The sequence below is a fragment of the Periplaneta americana genome, chromosome 16 (assembly GCF_040183065.1).
Source record: "Periplaneta americana isolate PAMFEO1 chromosome 16, P.americana_PAMFEO1_priV1, whole genome shotgun sequence".
NCBI lineage: Eukaryota > Metazoa > Arthropoda > Insecta > Blattodea > Blattidae > Periplaneta > Periplaneta americana.
Genome location: NC_091132.1, coordinates 87,336,539 through 87,354,453, shown reverse-complemented (window position 1 = coordinate 87,354,453; position 17,915 = coordinate 87,336,539). Strand labels below are relative to the sequence as shown.

Sequence of the window (17,915 nt, the reverse complement as noted above, 5' to 3'; positions counted from 1 at the left end):
GTTAATACAATCAGCACGTGCTTTTAAGGGATGAAACATGTTATAATAATGTTTTAATCATGCGTCGGAATAAAGGCAATGTGTGCAGTGCCGTAAATTGCAGTAACAACAAGTTTAAATCTCCGAATTTGTCGTTCTTCAGATTCCCTAAAGATCAAGAGAGTTAAGTGTATATCAGAAAATCATAACTCAGTCATAACCATTAATCCACATTGTAGGTAGCCTACGTATTGTATTCTATAAAACATTTATTAGTTATCAGTTACCTATTTATATATCAGGAAGGATAGTTTAAATACTTATGGAAATACAAGTACAATCGGTGTATGTATTTATTTAAAGTAATACAGGTTATTTGTCTTGTCCATCTTACGTCTTGTATTTTGTTTGTTCTTTCAGAAGCAGAAAATGGCTGATAAATCTCAGAAGATCAGATTTAATGAACAAAAGCATAGATTATTTGTTCAATAATATAAAACTATGTTCAATTCATTTTGAAGAGTGTATGTTTATGAATACTGAGAGGAAGAAACTTGTGTGGAATGCTGTACCCACGTTATTCGACGTACCTAATGCACCACCCTTATTTACGTCAAAACGGAAGCTCCCAAATAGAACATATTATGAAAGTGACCGCAAGAAAATTAAGACAACAATTTCAGAACATCTTGAAATTGAAAACAGCTCCACTCGAGTTTCAGAAGAAACTTTCTCTACCACGTGTGATGCTTCCGTACAAACAGATTTCAGTTTTACTGATCTGATTAGTAAATTAGAAAAGCAATGTCGAAACAAATCGTCAGAAATTGTTAGGCTTCGCAGAAGGTGCCAAGAACTAAAAGTGTGCAGATGTGTTTGCAATTGTAAGGTGAAGCATCGCAAGATTACCAAGCAAAAAGTTATTGCAGATAGGCTTAAAATTAAATGTGTTGCTTCACAATATTTAGGTAAGGAGGCCCTAGATCTTTTTTTAAGTCAGATTCAAATGCCAATGAATTCAAAGCATGGACTGCGATGGGCTGACTCAGTAAAGGTCTTTGCTCTGAAATTATTGTATTGTAGCACACAGTGCTACAAATTATTATGTCATTATTTGTTCCTGCCTTCTGTGAGGACATTACAGGCATATGTAGAAGGTGTAAGATTAAATTGTGGCATTAATGACAGTGTGTTTGCAATGTTGAAGGAGAAAGTTCAATCATTTACAGCCAATGAAAGACTGGTAAATTTAGCTTTGGATGAGATGTCCCTAATGTCACAATTATCTTATGTCGCCAGTTCAGATATTGTAGTAGGCTTTGAAGATTTTGGGAATGACAGAACCCCAAAGATTGCAAACAGTGCCTTAGTAATAATGATCAATGGTATTTTTTCAAAATTCAAGCAACCCCTGGCTTATTTCTTCACGAATAATGGAATAACAGCCCAACAATTAGCAGATATATTTTTTACAGTTTTGAACAAATTGCAGGAAATTGGTCTAATTGTAAAAACCTGTGTTACTGATCAGGGCTCTAATTTTATGGATTGGAGGCGTGATTTAGGAATAAGTGAGGAGAAGCCATTCCTTATGCATGGTAAAGATAAGATATTTTTCTTCTATGATGCACCACATCTTATTAAAAGTGTTAGAAATAACCTATTTAAATATGATGTTGTCCACCAATTGAGTAGTGGGGAGTTTGGAACTGCTTCATGGAAACACATTTCACAGCTTTATCAAAGTGATTCCATAAGACATTTCAAACTTGCACCAAAGCTTACTAGAAAGTCTGTGGAACTTCCAGCTTTCTCAAAAATGAAAGTCAAGGATGCAGTGAGTGTGTTAAGTCATACAGTAGCTTCTGCCATTCAAACTCTTGTAGCTCATGGCACAATGCAACCTACATGTTTTGCTACTGAAGAATTTTGTAAGAATATGAATGACGTTTTTGACATACTGAACTGCTATACTATTAATGGACCTGTTCATTTGCGAAATGCTGTTACCTCATCCTCTGATCATGTTGAATGTCTAAAGAAAATGAAACCATGGATTCAATCTTGTCAATTTCATGATTCAAGTAACAGGAATGTCACAAATAGAATAAAATGCCTGAAAGGTTTGTTAATTAACATAAGTGCTTTTGAAATGCTTGTGAATGAATTGATTAGGGAAAGAAACAGGTATCTCTTAATGAGGAAGATCAATCAAGATAGCCTTGAAATTCTTTTCTCAGTCCTCAGACAGAAAGGAGGCCACTGTACCAACCCACCCCCAAATCAATTCATTTCCGCATTTTGCAGTGTTACTGTCAGTAAGTTAATGCAACCACTTGAAACTAGTGGTAATTGCGAGTCTGTTGATTGGAGTCAGATTATATTAGATTTAAAAAAATCTCCTATCCAAACACCAGCTGCTTCAAATATGTTCCTTTGTGATATGACTCAGCAAGACCCTCATCTTCCCAATGTTGAAATTCCAAGAGATTGTGGGGAAACTAATAGTATGAGGTATGTTTTTGGCTTTATCCTGACAAGTGTTCTCGATACACCATTGTGACACATGTAGGGCATTGCTTGTGGACAGTAGTGACCTTTTTGATTCGAGTGACAAATTGTACACCTATTATAAGAATTATGATCAAAGCTCCAATTTTGGCAATTTAGTGGTATGTACTGAAAAGTGTTTTTCATATTTAAAAGCATGTGAAGGTAAATTAGCCCAATATTTCAATCACTATGCACACCAGAAGCATTGTGGGGCAATGTTTGTAAATGCACTGCAGGAAATACCAGATTTTCCAGAAGGATGCTGCTGTGACACAAAGATTCTAATGCTGAAATTGTTTGTGAAAATTAGATTATATTTCATTTTGAAATTTGGGAATAGATCTTTGATTGAGAATAACAGAAAGAATACAAAGTACTTAAAATTTTGCCATTTAGGCTGTTAAGTGTTGTTATATTACTTCCATACATAAGTACAATTTTTATGCAGTAATAGGTAACTTCTGTTTTTACTTTTTAATACAATGGTATAACTGTAGTAAGTTAAATTCATGTTTCTGTTGTGTTTTTTTCTCACCAGGCATGTTGCTAGGTTGAGGTAGACTTCCGTATAGGATATAGCCTACTAATATATTTACACTACATACATAGAACTATACAAATGCAATAGAGTTAAAAGCATTAGTAAAGAATATATACTGTGTATGACTTGAAAACGTGGTAAGAGCAATGTTTAGGGGACCCGGTACATCTTACCTCGGCTGTGTTAAAATTCTGATTGGTCATGAAGCTTTTTCTCAGAAACTGCTAGGAGTAGGAACTTGATTTTGTACACGTTATTGTTACATATACTGACTTGAATTTAACACGGCCTTTTGAAAGAAAAGTGCATATGTAGTACATTAATTTTTTTTTTGTTCAGGTCCAAAAATTAACTACATTTTTCAGTACATATCAGTACATGATTACTTTCATAATTTAGATTTATTTGAAACCTCTTGTTAAATTAAGGGCAAGGTTTGTGGCAACATGCTCTGAAAATTTTAAAGTCCAATGTATAATAGAAGCTGAGAAAAGCTTCATTTTGTAAGAAAAAAACAAACTTGCAGGAATGGAGCCAGATGAACAGGGGGCACGCCAAATTTAAATGGCGATGTCCATTTAAACCGGAAGAAAACATACTTAGGAAACAGATACAAACTTAAACCATGGCTCATCATCTGAAAGATAAATCTTCATAGATAAATAAAACACGACAAAATTTAAAATTCAAGATTTTTTGGCTTACCGGGTCTCATTAAATAAAACACAATGTAACATATAATGAGAAATGTTTATAGGTCAGTGGAGAAGATTACAATTTATAATGTATTATTTACAAGCTTTTAAGCAAATAAAAGTAGAAGTATGAACAGTGTCCATTTATATGCAATAATGCAAATGTAGTGTAAGACATTTACAAGGAGATCATGGTGAACATTATATACCTGGGTTGAATATGAAAGACATCATTAACTATGAAGTCGTGGATTGAGTTAAAGGAATTTTCAGTAAGAAACTTTTTAATATATTTTTAACGATTAATGTCTTTTAATTTGTTGTATTCCCTTGAGCAAAGTATTGTAAATTTAAAACAAATGTGCTGAATTTTTATTGATGATAGTGTTGTTTGCATAGGATGTGGATGTTATCTTTTTTTACATGTGTTATGCTAGTGACTGGAATTGTTCAGATCATAATTTTGTGTGTTGTTTTAAAGAAGAACATTGAATGGTGGATATATACAGATGAAAGTGGAACTGTTTTGAAATTTTTCAATGCATCTCTTAACGAGTTTGTTGGTCACATACCTCTCATGACTCTGGCTGCTTTTTTTTTAATTTCAAATATATCTTTGATGCTACTGGGTGCTGCCCAGAAATGAATACCATATGTGATAAGGGAATTGAAATGGGCAAAACACTGTGATCTATATGTCTATTTTTATATGATTTCTTAGCTGATACTACTGTATTCAGTTTCTTTCGAAGAGAAGAGATGTGAGATGTCCAAGAGAAAGAGTTGTCAATGTGTAGGCGACAAATTTGGTGGTTTCAACGAAATGTAAAGATTTTTGCTGTACTTGTACATCATAATTATCAGTTTTTTTTTGTGAAAGGTAGACAGATTTATCAGAATTTACGACTAAACTGTCTTTATCTAAGCAATCTTCTGTTTCAATTTTCGTATTATCTATTCAAAAAGGGAATGCTCGTTTTTAATAACGAGGCTGGGATTTCATCTGTGTTGGAGGGGTATTTATTTTGGAGGAAAGAAACAATTTTGTTTAATTTCGAGTTCTGTAACTAATGGGAGTTAAAAAGTTAAGATCAAAGGCGATGAGGAGTATGTTGGCGAGGAGAAAAATATATTTTGAAAGATAGTTTTGTATATATTTACAAAATATTTATTTAATTGATTTACTACTTCTGTGGACTTCGTGAGACTGGAGCTATTATTTTAAATAGGAAGGTTATTTGATTCAGATGGTGTTTTCTTATTTTTATTTATTTATTGCTGTCCTGCACTGGTTTTGCTGTCTGAGAGATTCCGTCTGATATTTCTTGCATTCTCTGCCGTTTTCTGTAGTTGTAGTTATGTAGTTCTTTATGTAATAATTCCTTTCACTCATTATTATTGTTTCTGGAGTGAGACAAGATTTATTATTTTTCAGCAGTGGCGTCATTTAAGAGGAACAAGGGAGGCAATTCCCTCACTCCTCAGTTTAAGAAAAATACAATTGAGTAGGTGCTAGTGTTACTGAAGGAAAAAAAGTGAGAACTGTACTGCTTTTAATATTAAAGTATTCCGTTTTTATAAACACTTAACAAATAAAAGACTGGCTAGTTAATGCCTTTGCTTAAATGAAACCATGCCGTTACACTTTGCTATATTAGTGTTTGTTACTTATTTTAATTAATTAGTCAATGAAATGCTCAGTGCGATAGATTTTCTCCCGTTTGTTTTCTGTCTTGTCGTTATTCTAAAGATAGCCACTGGCGTTCTTCTTCGAGAATTATTATCATCAAAATTTTATTGAATAATTCAAATCTGCTTTACAGGGAGGTACTACCTGAGAGCCAGATTTGCACAAAAGTTTATTATTTAAAATTTCACACCAAGACTTATTTCCACTACTTTTCTTTTGCTATTATTTTATATTGTTCCTTCTTAATTTTTCTGTATGAAAAATGTTGCTGAACAATATGAAATCTCAGAATGAAATATTTATTGGATTGTGGTTTCTTTCTTTGCCAGAAAGTCTGCATTTTCATTTTCTTCCATTACACAATGAGAAGGTATCTGTTATAAAGCAACATAACATTTTTTCTGTTGTCTTAGAAACTTGATTTTGGTATAGTATTCCTTCTCCATTGTCTTCTAATGTTGATGACACAATAGTCTAAACTGCAGATTTTGAATCACAAAATATGCCTGCTTTAATAAATGAATTTAATCTGTAAATTAATTCTTGTAGACAGGTATTAATAGCTTCTAATACGCCATCGTAGTGTGTGGAGTAGTTCTAATGTACTATAAATGCAAAAAAAAAAAAAAAAAAAAAAAAAAAAAAAGGATCGAAGTAAATATCTGTTATAGTATATTATTTTGCTGCAGAGATCATATGTGTAAATGTGTAATCATTCCGATTTTGGATAATGTATCTATAGTTTTTAATGCAAATAATTCCATAATTTTTGTATTCAAGTAGGAATCGTGGTGTTAATTTTTCATGAATTCATGGAGTATTGTAATCCTTTTGCAAAATATTCACTTCTTGAATAAATCCAGACTGTGTCGATAAATTTCTGATGTGTTGGTGTAGATTCATGTGGCAGACATAAGCCTACTAATTTCTCAAGAAATAGAAGAGTCTTTTTTAATTTAATATAAAATAGCAATCTTTTCTGTAATAATTTGTATGACTGTTATTGGTGTTGATTTTACAGTTTCAGTGATTATTTATTGAAAATAAAAGTACATTTTCTGACTTAATTGGAATTAAAATTTTTTCAACAAAATTGTGTGTTCATTTATTTGTTCTCACCTACGTCATATTAACGTACTAATAGGTAGGATAAGGTAAAATAAAACCTATGTGTGAAAAATGGAAATGTATTGTAAAATGCGATAAACATGTCATAAAAAAAATTAAACTACAATATCAGCACTATTTGTTATTCAAAATAATAAAGGAAATACCGGTTCTTAAGAAATGGAAAAAATAATGAACTTTATGCATATTTCAGTGTCTATCATATTACGGTTTAAATCCTCCCTTTTTTTATTTTCAAGTTTACCTCAGCGGTTGAGTTTACCCCAATTTGCGGTATGGAAAATAGTTAATTTCTCAGGAAATAGGGAGAGGAGTTCGCCACGCGATGTACCCTACGAGATACGCCCTACAAATCTTGTTTCCTCTAAGCAAAAACTGAAATGGCGTTCCTGTTTTTGAAGCTACTAATTTTGATTCTTCTCACAGGGAATATGGAGTTCAAATGACGTATAAATATATTAGGAATGAATCGAATTAACCGTCCACGTACAAACAATTATATTATTTAAAACCATGATACGTGATCAGGGCCATGATTCAGTTGGAAGGAGCAGAAAGAATTACGTTTATTCCCAGCTTCTGAAACTTTTAGATTAACTGCGTGTGAAATTCTTCTAGGATTTAAAAGTAAAATTAATAAGAACCATATACACTTACTGTATAGCATAAAAATATAAAATAAATTACGCTAAACTCGTTTTCTTGTGTGTTATCATATGTCATCTGCACACTTTTAACTTGCCTGCCGCTAGAGCGCTACTGTCGCGCCAGCTGTCAAATGTTGGCACATTTTATACGTATGAGTTGCGTGACTGTATGTCTTAGACTGTGTCTATATAGACAGTGGCGACCCACTATTATAACGTCTTTGGTGGCGACTAAGGTTATAGCACGGCCGACTTGATGCTGGCTTTGCTTCTTCCTTACCGGCCTTGACAATTCATGTTAATTCCTGTGTTAAAGCCATAGACAAATAAATATAGGTCCTAATACACTTATTAGAAATTCATTAAAAACTGAAACACACTTAATGTCTTCACCTAATAAAGTAATAAGTAAAATAAATTATATTAAAAAAATTAGGCCTATCACAACTGAATAGCTCGACATAGGCCTACCGATACAAAATACGACGAAAAACAGACTGAGGCACTGAGGAAAGGTAAAAATTAATTCACAACTTCCACTAACAAGGTTGTGTTCAGAATATCAAAATTTCTTTCCATTGCTTTCATAGTATTAATTTTTAATGGAATTTTCCTATAAGGGACAATAAAATTGTGGCCAGAATAAAAAATGAAAAATTAAAACCATAAAACATAATAAGACCTATATAGGAAGAAGACTTGACAAAGCAGAATTTTTAGGAAAGAATTTTCTTTAGGATGGGTCATGTTGCTGGACAGACAAGTACTCGTAAATCTCCGTGTCACCCATTATAGAAAGCGCATCGGCTGGGCTGAAGACCAAATACGTGTTCGTCACAGCAATACCCGTTTCTTGAAGAATATGGAAGTGCGGGGGGGAAATGTCTCAGTCGTTGTCATAGCAACCACCCTAACATAGAAGAACAAAATGATATTGTGACAGAGCTGGGATACGATCTCACGACCGGCAGAAGGAGGACAATGTCGGCCGTAGTTCGGTGCGGCAAATGAAGTGCGCGCGCATCTGCTTCCTGGGGCATGTGCTGTGGCGAAGAGAAGAGAGGAGAGGAGAGAGCAGAGAGGGAAGAAATCCAAAGAATTCGGGAGGTGCCATCTTCTGGACATCCGTGGAAATATCTAGCATCGTACTTTCCCGAAACTATGCTTTGGTTATAAAAGAAGAGACGCAAGTGAGTTTAGGAGCAATTGTTGTTATAGTCGGTGGACAGCAAGCCAGCCAGTCTTATGTAGCAGTGAAGCCAGCTTCGAGACCGGAGTTCGACTTGAGTGTGTCCGCAGCTGTGTGAGCGTCCGAAGTCCTGAGTTCGAGTGCAGTGGACCGCAGTTGGGGGACCTGAGTTCGAAGTTCAGTGGACTGTCTCTGAAGGTCTTGGGTTCGAGATACTGTAAACTCGAGTGACTGAGCTAGAAGAACTAGCCAAGGGAGACGAACTGTGAACTAAGAACTGACAGTTCTGTGTTGTAAATAGTGCTTTGTGAACATTAGTTAAGATTAGCAGTACATTGTTTTTCTTAATAATCCAAGTAAATTGTCATTGTCGTCTGTGGAGTGCAATAACGAATACTGTGTTGCTATGTGGAGTGGAAATCCCATTGTTGACGGGAATATTTGAACTAAATTATAAAAAAAAGTGACTATTGTTGAAACGATAAAATTGCATTCTTGATTTGTAATAAAGTTACAATATTTTAAATTTGAGAAACATTGCCTTGTTGCTGCCGCTCAAGGAACTGAGATGTGAAAGTTACACAACAGCGGGAATATTTAAACAGACTGGTGATACTGTACTTGAGATTTATTGATTTATAGCGCTATAGTGTTTAAAATTGAATAATTTAATAATCGAAATAAAAATCAAATGGCTCGCAAAATAACAAGTGAAATGGTCTTCACCTTCTTCATTTGAATAGCCGCTACTGAAATGTAGTAAAACAAAACTCAGTGAAAATTAGTTTTTATAGTGCCTCTGCAGACTTCAGTGAAAAATATCAGCAGAAAAATCATTTGGTAAATGATTTGAACGTGCAAAGTATGTTTAGTTGCATGTTAATTGTTATCACCGTCATGCGAATTGAAGTTCAATACACTTCAGCTGAGAAAATTCAAACGTAGCATACTTGGTGACGTTTTCCCGCCAACGCTCTCTGGTCACGACCTATTATAACGTCTTTGGTCACGACCACCGCGAGGCGATCCCGACGGCGGTGGTGGCGACAAAGGATTGTGTGAATTTTCATTGGTCGACTAGATCCCGTGGTACCAGCGGCAAAAATTGTGTATGTGTGTATGGTACTAGATAGCCTATGTTTTCTGCATTAGTTTTGCGACTGATTTGTAATATAAAACGTAGTTATCTCGTATTGTGCTTTATGCTTGTTGAACTTACAGTTTTATTCTTGATATAATTCATACTGATGTAGTGAAATGCGCTCATTTACTTATGTTTTTAGGTAAATGTGCCTGGCTGTGCTGCCGTAGGTTGCAGCAATTAGCCAAGAAGGGCATGTTAATGAAGTGCTTCCCAAAAGATCCAGCAAGAAGAAAGAAATGGCATATTAAAATGAAAAGGGATGAGTGGAAGCCACCTGATTATTCATATTTATGTGAGGTATGTATTAAAATATAATTTGTGGAAAATAATAGTACAAACAGCCAACAGATGTTACGTATGATATCACATTGTATAATTCTATTATGTTAATACCAATATAATTTTTTATTTATTTAGGTTCACTTCGTACGTGATATGTGGGGAAGAAACTCGTGTTGATGGCACACAGAAACTAAAATCGAATGCTGTACCAATAATCTTCTTTTTCTCACCACCGTCAGCAATGAAACGAAAACCTCCAATCAAGAGAACAGCTTCAGCTCCAAAAGTCACCAAATCTTCGTCAAATAAGTAAATTGCTTTCCAGGAAAAAAAAAAAATATTGGTATTTTCCTAGTACCCAGTACTCGTTACATAGACCACTCTTACACTAAACCTGGAGTAATTTAAGCTTATTAATCAAATAAATGATTCTACTTACTGTTTTTATATGCTCACCTGTATGTAATTTCTATTTTATACATATTTCATTGTTATTTTCCATCCGAAGATCATTAAGAACGATGAATATTACTTAATATCTCCTATCTTTCTTCAAATAGTGTTTATATGCCATGTTAAATTTCATTTGTTTTCATAAGTTAACAATGATGCACATTGGGAGCAACATATAAGAAATTATTTTCCTACACAATCCACGCTATATTCACGTTGTTTTGAAATGATTAATCGAAGATGGTTTGCTTATTGTTTATTACACGCACATTTGTATGTAATTTCTATTCCATACTTTTTTCTATCCCACGATCATTAAGAATGGTGAATATTATTCATGCTTGTTTCCTGTATTTCTTAAAATAATGTTATGTGGCATGTTAGTTTTTATTTATCGTTATTTACGTAAAAATGATATCCCAAAAATAATAATAATTTCGTACACACTCCACATCCTATATATTCACATTTGTTTTTCGGTGATTTATTAAAGAATGTACCGGTACCTTCAACTCAAATGTGGTGGACCGGTTAATTATTATAAATTAATTGCATGAAGGTTTGGGGACCAAGTCCCCAACAGGGGTTTTTAGGGGGCGGAGCCCCCTAAAGCAAGAAAGAACACTTCATAAAATATAAGTCGTACCTTCAACCCAAAGGTGATGGAACGGTTAATTAATATAAATTAATTTCACGAAGATTTGGGGACTAAGTCCCCAACAGGGGTTTTTAGGGGGCTAAAGCAAGAAAAAACACATTATAAAATATAAAGTCGTACCTTCAACCCAAAGATGATGGACCGGTTAATTGCTATAAATTAATTGCACGAAGGTTTGGGGATTAAGTCCCCAACAGGGGTTTTAGGGGCGGAATCCCCTAAAGCATGAAAGAACACATCATAAAATATAACTCTTACCTTCAACCCAAAGGTGATGGACTGGTTTATTAGGCTACTATAAATTAATTGTATGAGGGTTTGGGGACTAAGTCCCCAACAGGGGTTTTTAGGGGGCGGAGCCCCTAAAACAGGAAAGAACACGTTATAAAATGTAACTCCTACCTTCAACTCAAATGTGATGGACCGGTAGGTTTGGGGGCCAAGTCCCCAAGAGGGGTTTTAGGGGGCGGAGCCCCCTAAAGCAAGAAAGAATACATAAAATATTAGTCGGGGTGTCGGGCACTGAAAAGTGCCTTTTGGAAAGCATGGTAATGCGCATTTGACAAACGCAGTGTACGTACTTGCTAATAATCCCATTTTATTTGTCATTATTTACGTAAAAATGATGCGCCAAAAAATAATAATAATTTCGTACTCACTCCATTTCCTATATTCACATTTCTTTTTCAGTGACTTATTAAAGAATGTACCGGTATTTAAAAGACTAAATTAGAAACATGTTACATAAATCACCTTTGTGCCCAAAGAGAATGCTCCCTGGACCAAATTGTCGTATTTTGCAGTGGTCGTCAGTATTCGCTGAAATGGGTAATAATATAATAATATAATATAATTATGTTGTACGTAGCAAGATCGATTATTCAATTGATAGGATATTTTATGAGGTTGTCACGACTGAGATATCTATTGTCAGTTGCTTTTATTTGTCAGAAGGCCTTGACTGACGGGTATATAAGGACCGGCGCTCTTAGGGGTGAAGGTCGGGGTTAGGGATGGCCCACAAGCAACAAGTTATACTAAATATGTTGAACATAAAAACGACCTACGTAACGAGTACCGGGTACTAGGAAATTACCAAAAAATTAAAAAAGGTCATTTTCATTTTAATATCCATTTATATTGTTAATCCGATAAGTTACAATTACAATAATTAGGCTACAATTAATCACTAATATCCATTTATATTGTTATTCCGATAAGTTACATTTACAATAATTAGGCTACTATTAATCACGTACCGGTATGTGTAAATTACATTTCGGGAAAATTTCAGTATACGGATTCCTCACTGACAATTATATCTTAAAATACTAAAAAGAGCAGATTTGTGTGCGTTTGTCATATGCACATCATCATGCTTACGAAAAGGCACTTTTCAGTGCCAATAATTTATTTTTGTGTGCACAAGGTTAGAATTTTGAAGTACGAGGGAAAGGAAGGAATCAGTGTTCTGAAATTTACCCTACATTTCCTTTAAAAATACATAAATCTAATGTTATTCTATAGGCATTACAGTACATTATTGTATTTTGTGTCTTTTAAAAGGATATTTTAAAATTTCAATCTTCAAGTATACTGGTACCTTAAAATTTTAATACAAAACTTAGTAAATAATCTGATGACACCTAGCAATGTGAAGGGGGAAAAGTTTGTTAATTACACATTACGTACTAATGTTACGTTATTTGACGGAAATACAATATAGGCCTATGCAATAATAATAATAATAATAATAATAATAATAATGATGATGATGAAAAGCTTGTATAAATTTCGGTACCCAATTTAATACATGTTGATGTCCCTTATGTATGAACACATAAGTTGTTTTTACATTAACTTAACCTCCCTGTAAGTACTATTTGTTGTTACTGTGTATTTAATTGGTTTTAATGCTGAACACCCCACAACAAACACAACATTTTATTCCGAATTAGGCTGAGATATAGCTAACACGAAGCATTTTCCACTCATCTTAGAGGTTTCAGCTGACGTCATTTATTTATTTGTGTTTATAGTCCCAATCGGGGTGTGAAAGCCTCTTTCATCCAACAAACAGAAATTACATTCGAAATTAAGCTAAGACATAGCCAGTATGAAGTATTTTCCACTGACTTAGCTGCTTCCAGAAGTGGCCTCTAATCCGACCCTTCTATTGATGTGCATTTACAAAGAACACAAAATATTAAGTGGATATTTTGAAATTAGTCTACCAAGTCCCTTCATAACGTAGTGGTAGAGCATCTGTCTATAAATAGAAAGATTTTTGGATTGATTCCTGGTGACTGCACGTAAGGTAAATTGAGATGTATGATATGATATATATTTCTTAAAATCTTCGGTCCTGCTGTCCCTTCACATTTCTGTATTCAGGCCAGCATTCCCTTACTTGCACTATTTACAACTTTAAACAAGACGTATTTTGACACTTGAAGCTTGTTCTTGCTATGTCTTTCATGTCCCTTCACTTTCACTTGACCATCCTTTTACTTTATCCACTACTATTCTTCTTCCCTTCTCTTATTCTCAGTTCCCTTAAAAATAATTCCTACCTTCATAACTAACTTAATACTTTAAATAACAATACATATAACTTATTTAATATATAAGACCTAACCCTAGTTGACTATTTCACTAGAAACTTGAACTATTATTATATTCACTGTCTAAACTCTTCTCACAAAACACATTAGCGCTCGTATCCTAGCAACATTGCTTTCACTTTATTTATAACACTATTTAACACTGAAAAAAGTACAACAGCTCACTTCCATTTATCCCTTACCTAGCTAACCTACTATTATTTCAGCCCACTGATGCACCTTTCCTCAGATTATAGACAGGTTTTTCTCCACTATTGCCCCTTCTTTTCTCACTCCTGGCACGCTTTACACACTCACTACTTCCCCTTCTATTCCCCGCACTTATTTCGCTTCCTCGTTTACCAGACTCTTCTTTCATCGGTTCAGCATTCCTCTCTCTCCCCTTCTGCCTTTCTCCACTTCTGTTGAAATTGAGATGTATTAAGATTAAATATGAGATGAAAAATATAAGTAAGGAGTGGTGTAAGCAGGATAAATAATAGATAATGGAATAAGAAAAAGCAGAGGGAGAGAGAAAGAAAAAGATAGATGAAGAAAGAAGCAATACAAAATTATATAATTTCTTACAGACATAGGTAAGTGCGAAAACGACATAGGAACATTGACTGGTACTAGGAAATTACATAAATTTCATACAACACTGTAGGCTTAGAATCCTTCCTCATAGAGTGAGAACAAAAAATGATGTCATATGAAGTGAGCTTACAGAATAATTATGTAGTCAGTATATGTTTGCCATGAAGAGGTGTTACTCCTTTTCTCAATATAGGCCTACCCCTACAATTGTATTCGGTAGCAATAAATTTCCTCTTCATCTGACAGATACACAAATGCATAGAAGGAAGAAGGCTGCAGATTTTATCTTAAACTATTATTACCTATTTTAATGCGTTTTATTGTATAATTCAAAATCAAAACTTGTTTTGCCTGTTTAGGTCCAGTTCTAGATTCTCAAGTGCTGCCACAAAATATGGAAGTTTCTGTTGGCAGTGGTGCTGAATTACAACCATCTTCATCACATGCAGCATCATCTTGTGAAATTTCAACTCCTGAGTCTTCTGCATCAAGTGAGGCCAGTGACGACTGCTGTGAGACTGAACTAGCCATACAAAGCTGGCAAGGTATGAGAAACTATATTTGAAAGAAAAAAGGAAGGCTGAAAACTACAAGAAAAGATTAAAAAAACAACAACATATCGCTTTTACACATGAGGAAGGGAAAAGTATGTTGGTTCAGATACACTTTTAATATCTGTATTTCCCAGTATATTTAATTAATTAATTTTTTTATTTCAATACATTTTCGGAAGTACAAAACAATAACAGAAGTCATAATGAATCAAAGTAAACAGCATACATGTCAACTGTCATAGCATTTTAAATATTGTGAATGGTACCTGGAAAATTATGCTGATAATACATTACACAGTAAACGTATTTATTAACATTCCATGATATTCATACATTGCTTCACAGGTAGAATATGGAACAAGTAAAAAAAAAAAAAAAAACTTAATACTACTATAAACTCTTAATTTATAGTCACAGTCTAGTTGAAATATATACAGAAGAGGTTTACAATATAGTTTACTAGTACAATACGAAGTTTTAGTATCAATTTCATGAAGCGTTATTGAATGTTATGAATTCACCTACAGAATAGAAGGTGTGAGAAATTAATAATTATACAAACAGGCCTAAAGAAAATCTTATGGTAACAGTGATGAACATTATAGTTACATAACATCTCTTATAATAATACTATTATTGTATTTGCTTGTTACATTTAATCTTTTTTTCACTGCAATATGCAAGTTTTTAGTTAAGCATACATACCAAGGAAATGGCATACTGCAGTGGAAAAAAAAAAGACGAGGTGAAAGCTGCAAATATAATGACGACGAGGAAAGGTTTTATTTAACCTGGTACAGTTAAGACCATAAGGCTTTCTCTTACACTGAATAGGAGTAAAACTTACTTCAGTAGTTAAATATAAAAAATGTATTAGTTTTAAGTAATTACATATTATCAGTGATAAGTTACAAATGAATATGATTTATATAATAAAATCAGAAACAGAGGATTTAATAAAATATCATCCTAACAGGTCATAGTCCTATAAAAACGATCTACAAAATTATATTTGTAGACTTGCAAACATAATGATTTCCTCTAATTAGTTGCAAGGAAGGAGGAGGCAAGTCCTATGGTAGGGCTATCACTTTACAGCTTCTGGACAAACTGGTTTATACTGCATTTCCTCAGTATGAGATGAAATGGTTATACTGCCATGACTCACTCTCTGGAGTCTCATTTGTTAGAACAGGATGCACCACAAGAAGGTGAGGATGGAAACTGAGTTATGTTATTATAGGTCCAGATAATATGTATTGTTATATCTGAAGATGTCCTAAACGGCGAAAACGTTCATATATTGTGATTAAATAGCAAATAAACATTTGCAAGTTTATATGCCTTAAGATTGAAATTCATTAAATACTTATTAATAATTTACCAGGCATATTGATATATTAAAATGAATTGAGTAGGAGAGGTTATAGAATGCACAGCACTACCCTATGCAATCCTTGAATGAAATGTACACAATAAAAATAAAAATGCACACAGTGGGATACATATTAGTGTTAAATTACTATCAAATATGTTGTTGTTGTCTAATGCCAGGCATTTGACAATAAAGTCATTTGACCTCTTGCACTCCAATATTTTTCAAAGATATTATCATGGTCAGCCACTGAAGCACAGATTTTGAGGTTAAATGACATGTTGTAGCTGATTTAAGTGAACACCATATGTATTTTAACATTTTGGTGGTTACTTCATTCACACACAACCCCCAGAATGTCTGGAGGACCACATCTGCTGTTGGTCGATGTGTCCATTGGACCTAGCTGGGAGATCTTGTTGATCACCAGCTTTCCCTCCTTAAGCCATTGGAGGACGATTTTAGTGCCATAGCAGGTCAGCACTAGGAACAGAAAAGTAGAAAGAGGAGGAAGGGAAGTGAAATGAACCCCTAGGTCTCAAATGCTCTAATGCTGTTGGGGTCGAAGAAAGTAAGAGTTCAGTCAGAGGACTGGATAGGAAAGGGTAAAGAGGGAATTAGGTATTGAATAGAGGAAAATGATACCAAATTCAGTCATTAACTCATCAAGCTGACCAGTGATAATTGATGAGTAGCCCCTCCCTTTAGTTCAGCTCGTAAAATTATGCTCACGAACAGCTGCACCATGGAAAGGTAGGGATGGGACGTTGGGTATTTGTCCAGGTTTGTTCTTTAGAGCCTTCAATGGGAAGGATTAATGGCTCTCCCCCTTGTATCCAACATCAAATATTAATTACACATTGAAATCAGAAACAAACAATTGAAACATTGTATACAATAGAAATAAAAGTAAACACACTGCAATACATAATCTGTTAGTGTTAAATTACAAGAATATATGATTTAGACTACATAATAAAATCAGAAACAGAGAATTCAATAAAATGTGCTAATAAAAATAAACACATTTGAATACATTATTAGTGTTGGGTTACAAGCAAAGATACAATATAAATGATAAAATCAGAAACAGACAACTGAATAAAGTGTAGGCCAATACAAAAATAAACATAGAATACAATGCCGGTACATTAGGTTTTTATAACGTGTTATGTCTGGTAACTCATCTTAAGGTATTCTTCTAATTTATGAATGAAATCAAAGTTTGGGAGTCCTTGACTTCAGGCAGCAGAGAATTTCAGTGATGAGAAATAGCAACAGTGAAAGATGAAGAATACAGAGATCAACCAATCTTCTTAATGTATCCAACTTTTTTCTGACAACATAAAGTCCACTATAGTCTATTCAGTTGTTGTTTTTCACGAGAAATAAGGGGTATTTTGATCGGTGTTCATTATAGATGCCTGTTGTTAGTAGCCAGAGTTGGGGTGTAGTCAGTATATACTGCAGGACTGTGTCTTCTGCAACTGGTACTGATGATTTTAATTTACTTCTTTTGTGGTTTATGGATGGAAGTATAGAAGAATGTATTCCAGATCTTCATCATGATTATTACACCACAGACAAGTAGGATTATCAGAAATGTGAAATCGGTGCAGGTACAATTGTGTGACAATGTGGCCTGTTCTGGCTCTTGTTAAAAATGTTTGAACATGTCTGGGCAAGTTTTTGTACATTTCCAGGTCATTTGGTTTCTTTTGTACAGACCGTAAAATTTTTCCTTTGTCAGAAGAGAGCCAATTGTTGATCCATAGGTTTATAAAATGAGATTTTACTGGAGCAAAAGCACTGGATAGAGATATCACT

General features: G+C 34.1%; 1 protein-coding gene across 10 annotated transcripts in view; it reads left to right on the top strand.

Moving 5' to 3' along the window:
* The first annotated feature begins 9,437 nt into the window (after nt 1-9,437).
* Nucleotides 9,438-17,915, top strand: part of LOC138716553 (myb/SANT-like DNA-binding domain-containing protein 3) — a 334,664-nt gene continuing 326,186 nt past the window's right edge. For 7 of the 10 annotated variants that reach the window (XR_011329714.1, XM_069849723.1, XM_069812488.1 and 4 more), the window contains exons 1-4: nt 9,506-9,601; nt 9,706-9,863; nt 9,984-10,153; nt 14,519-14,704. Coding sequence is in view for 7 of the 10 variants with exons in the window: in XM_069849723.1 (XP_069705824.1) it covers nt 9,826-9,863; nt 9,984-10,153; nt 14,519-14,704 (394 nt within the window). In the remaining 3 variants the exon portion in view is untranslated. Of the gene's footprint in view, nt 9,602-9,705; nt 9,864-9,983; nt 10,158-14,518; nt 14,705-17,915 lie in introns of all 10 variants that reach the window. The other 3 variants (XM_069849720.1, XM_069849722.1, XM_069849718.1) reach the window with 3 other exon arrangements.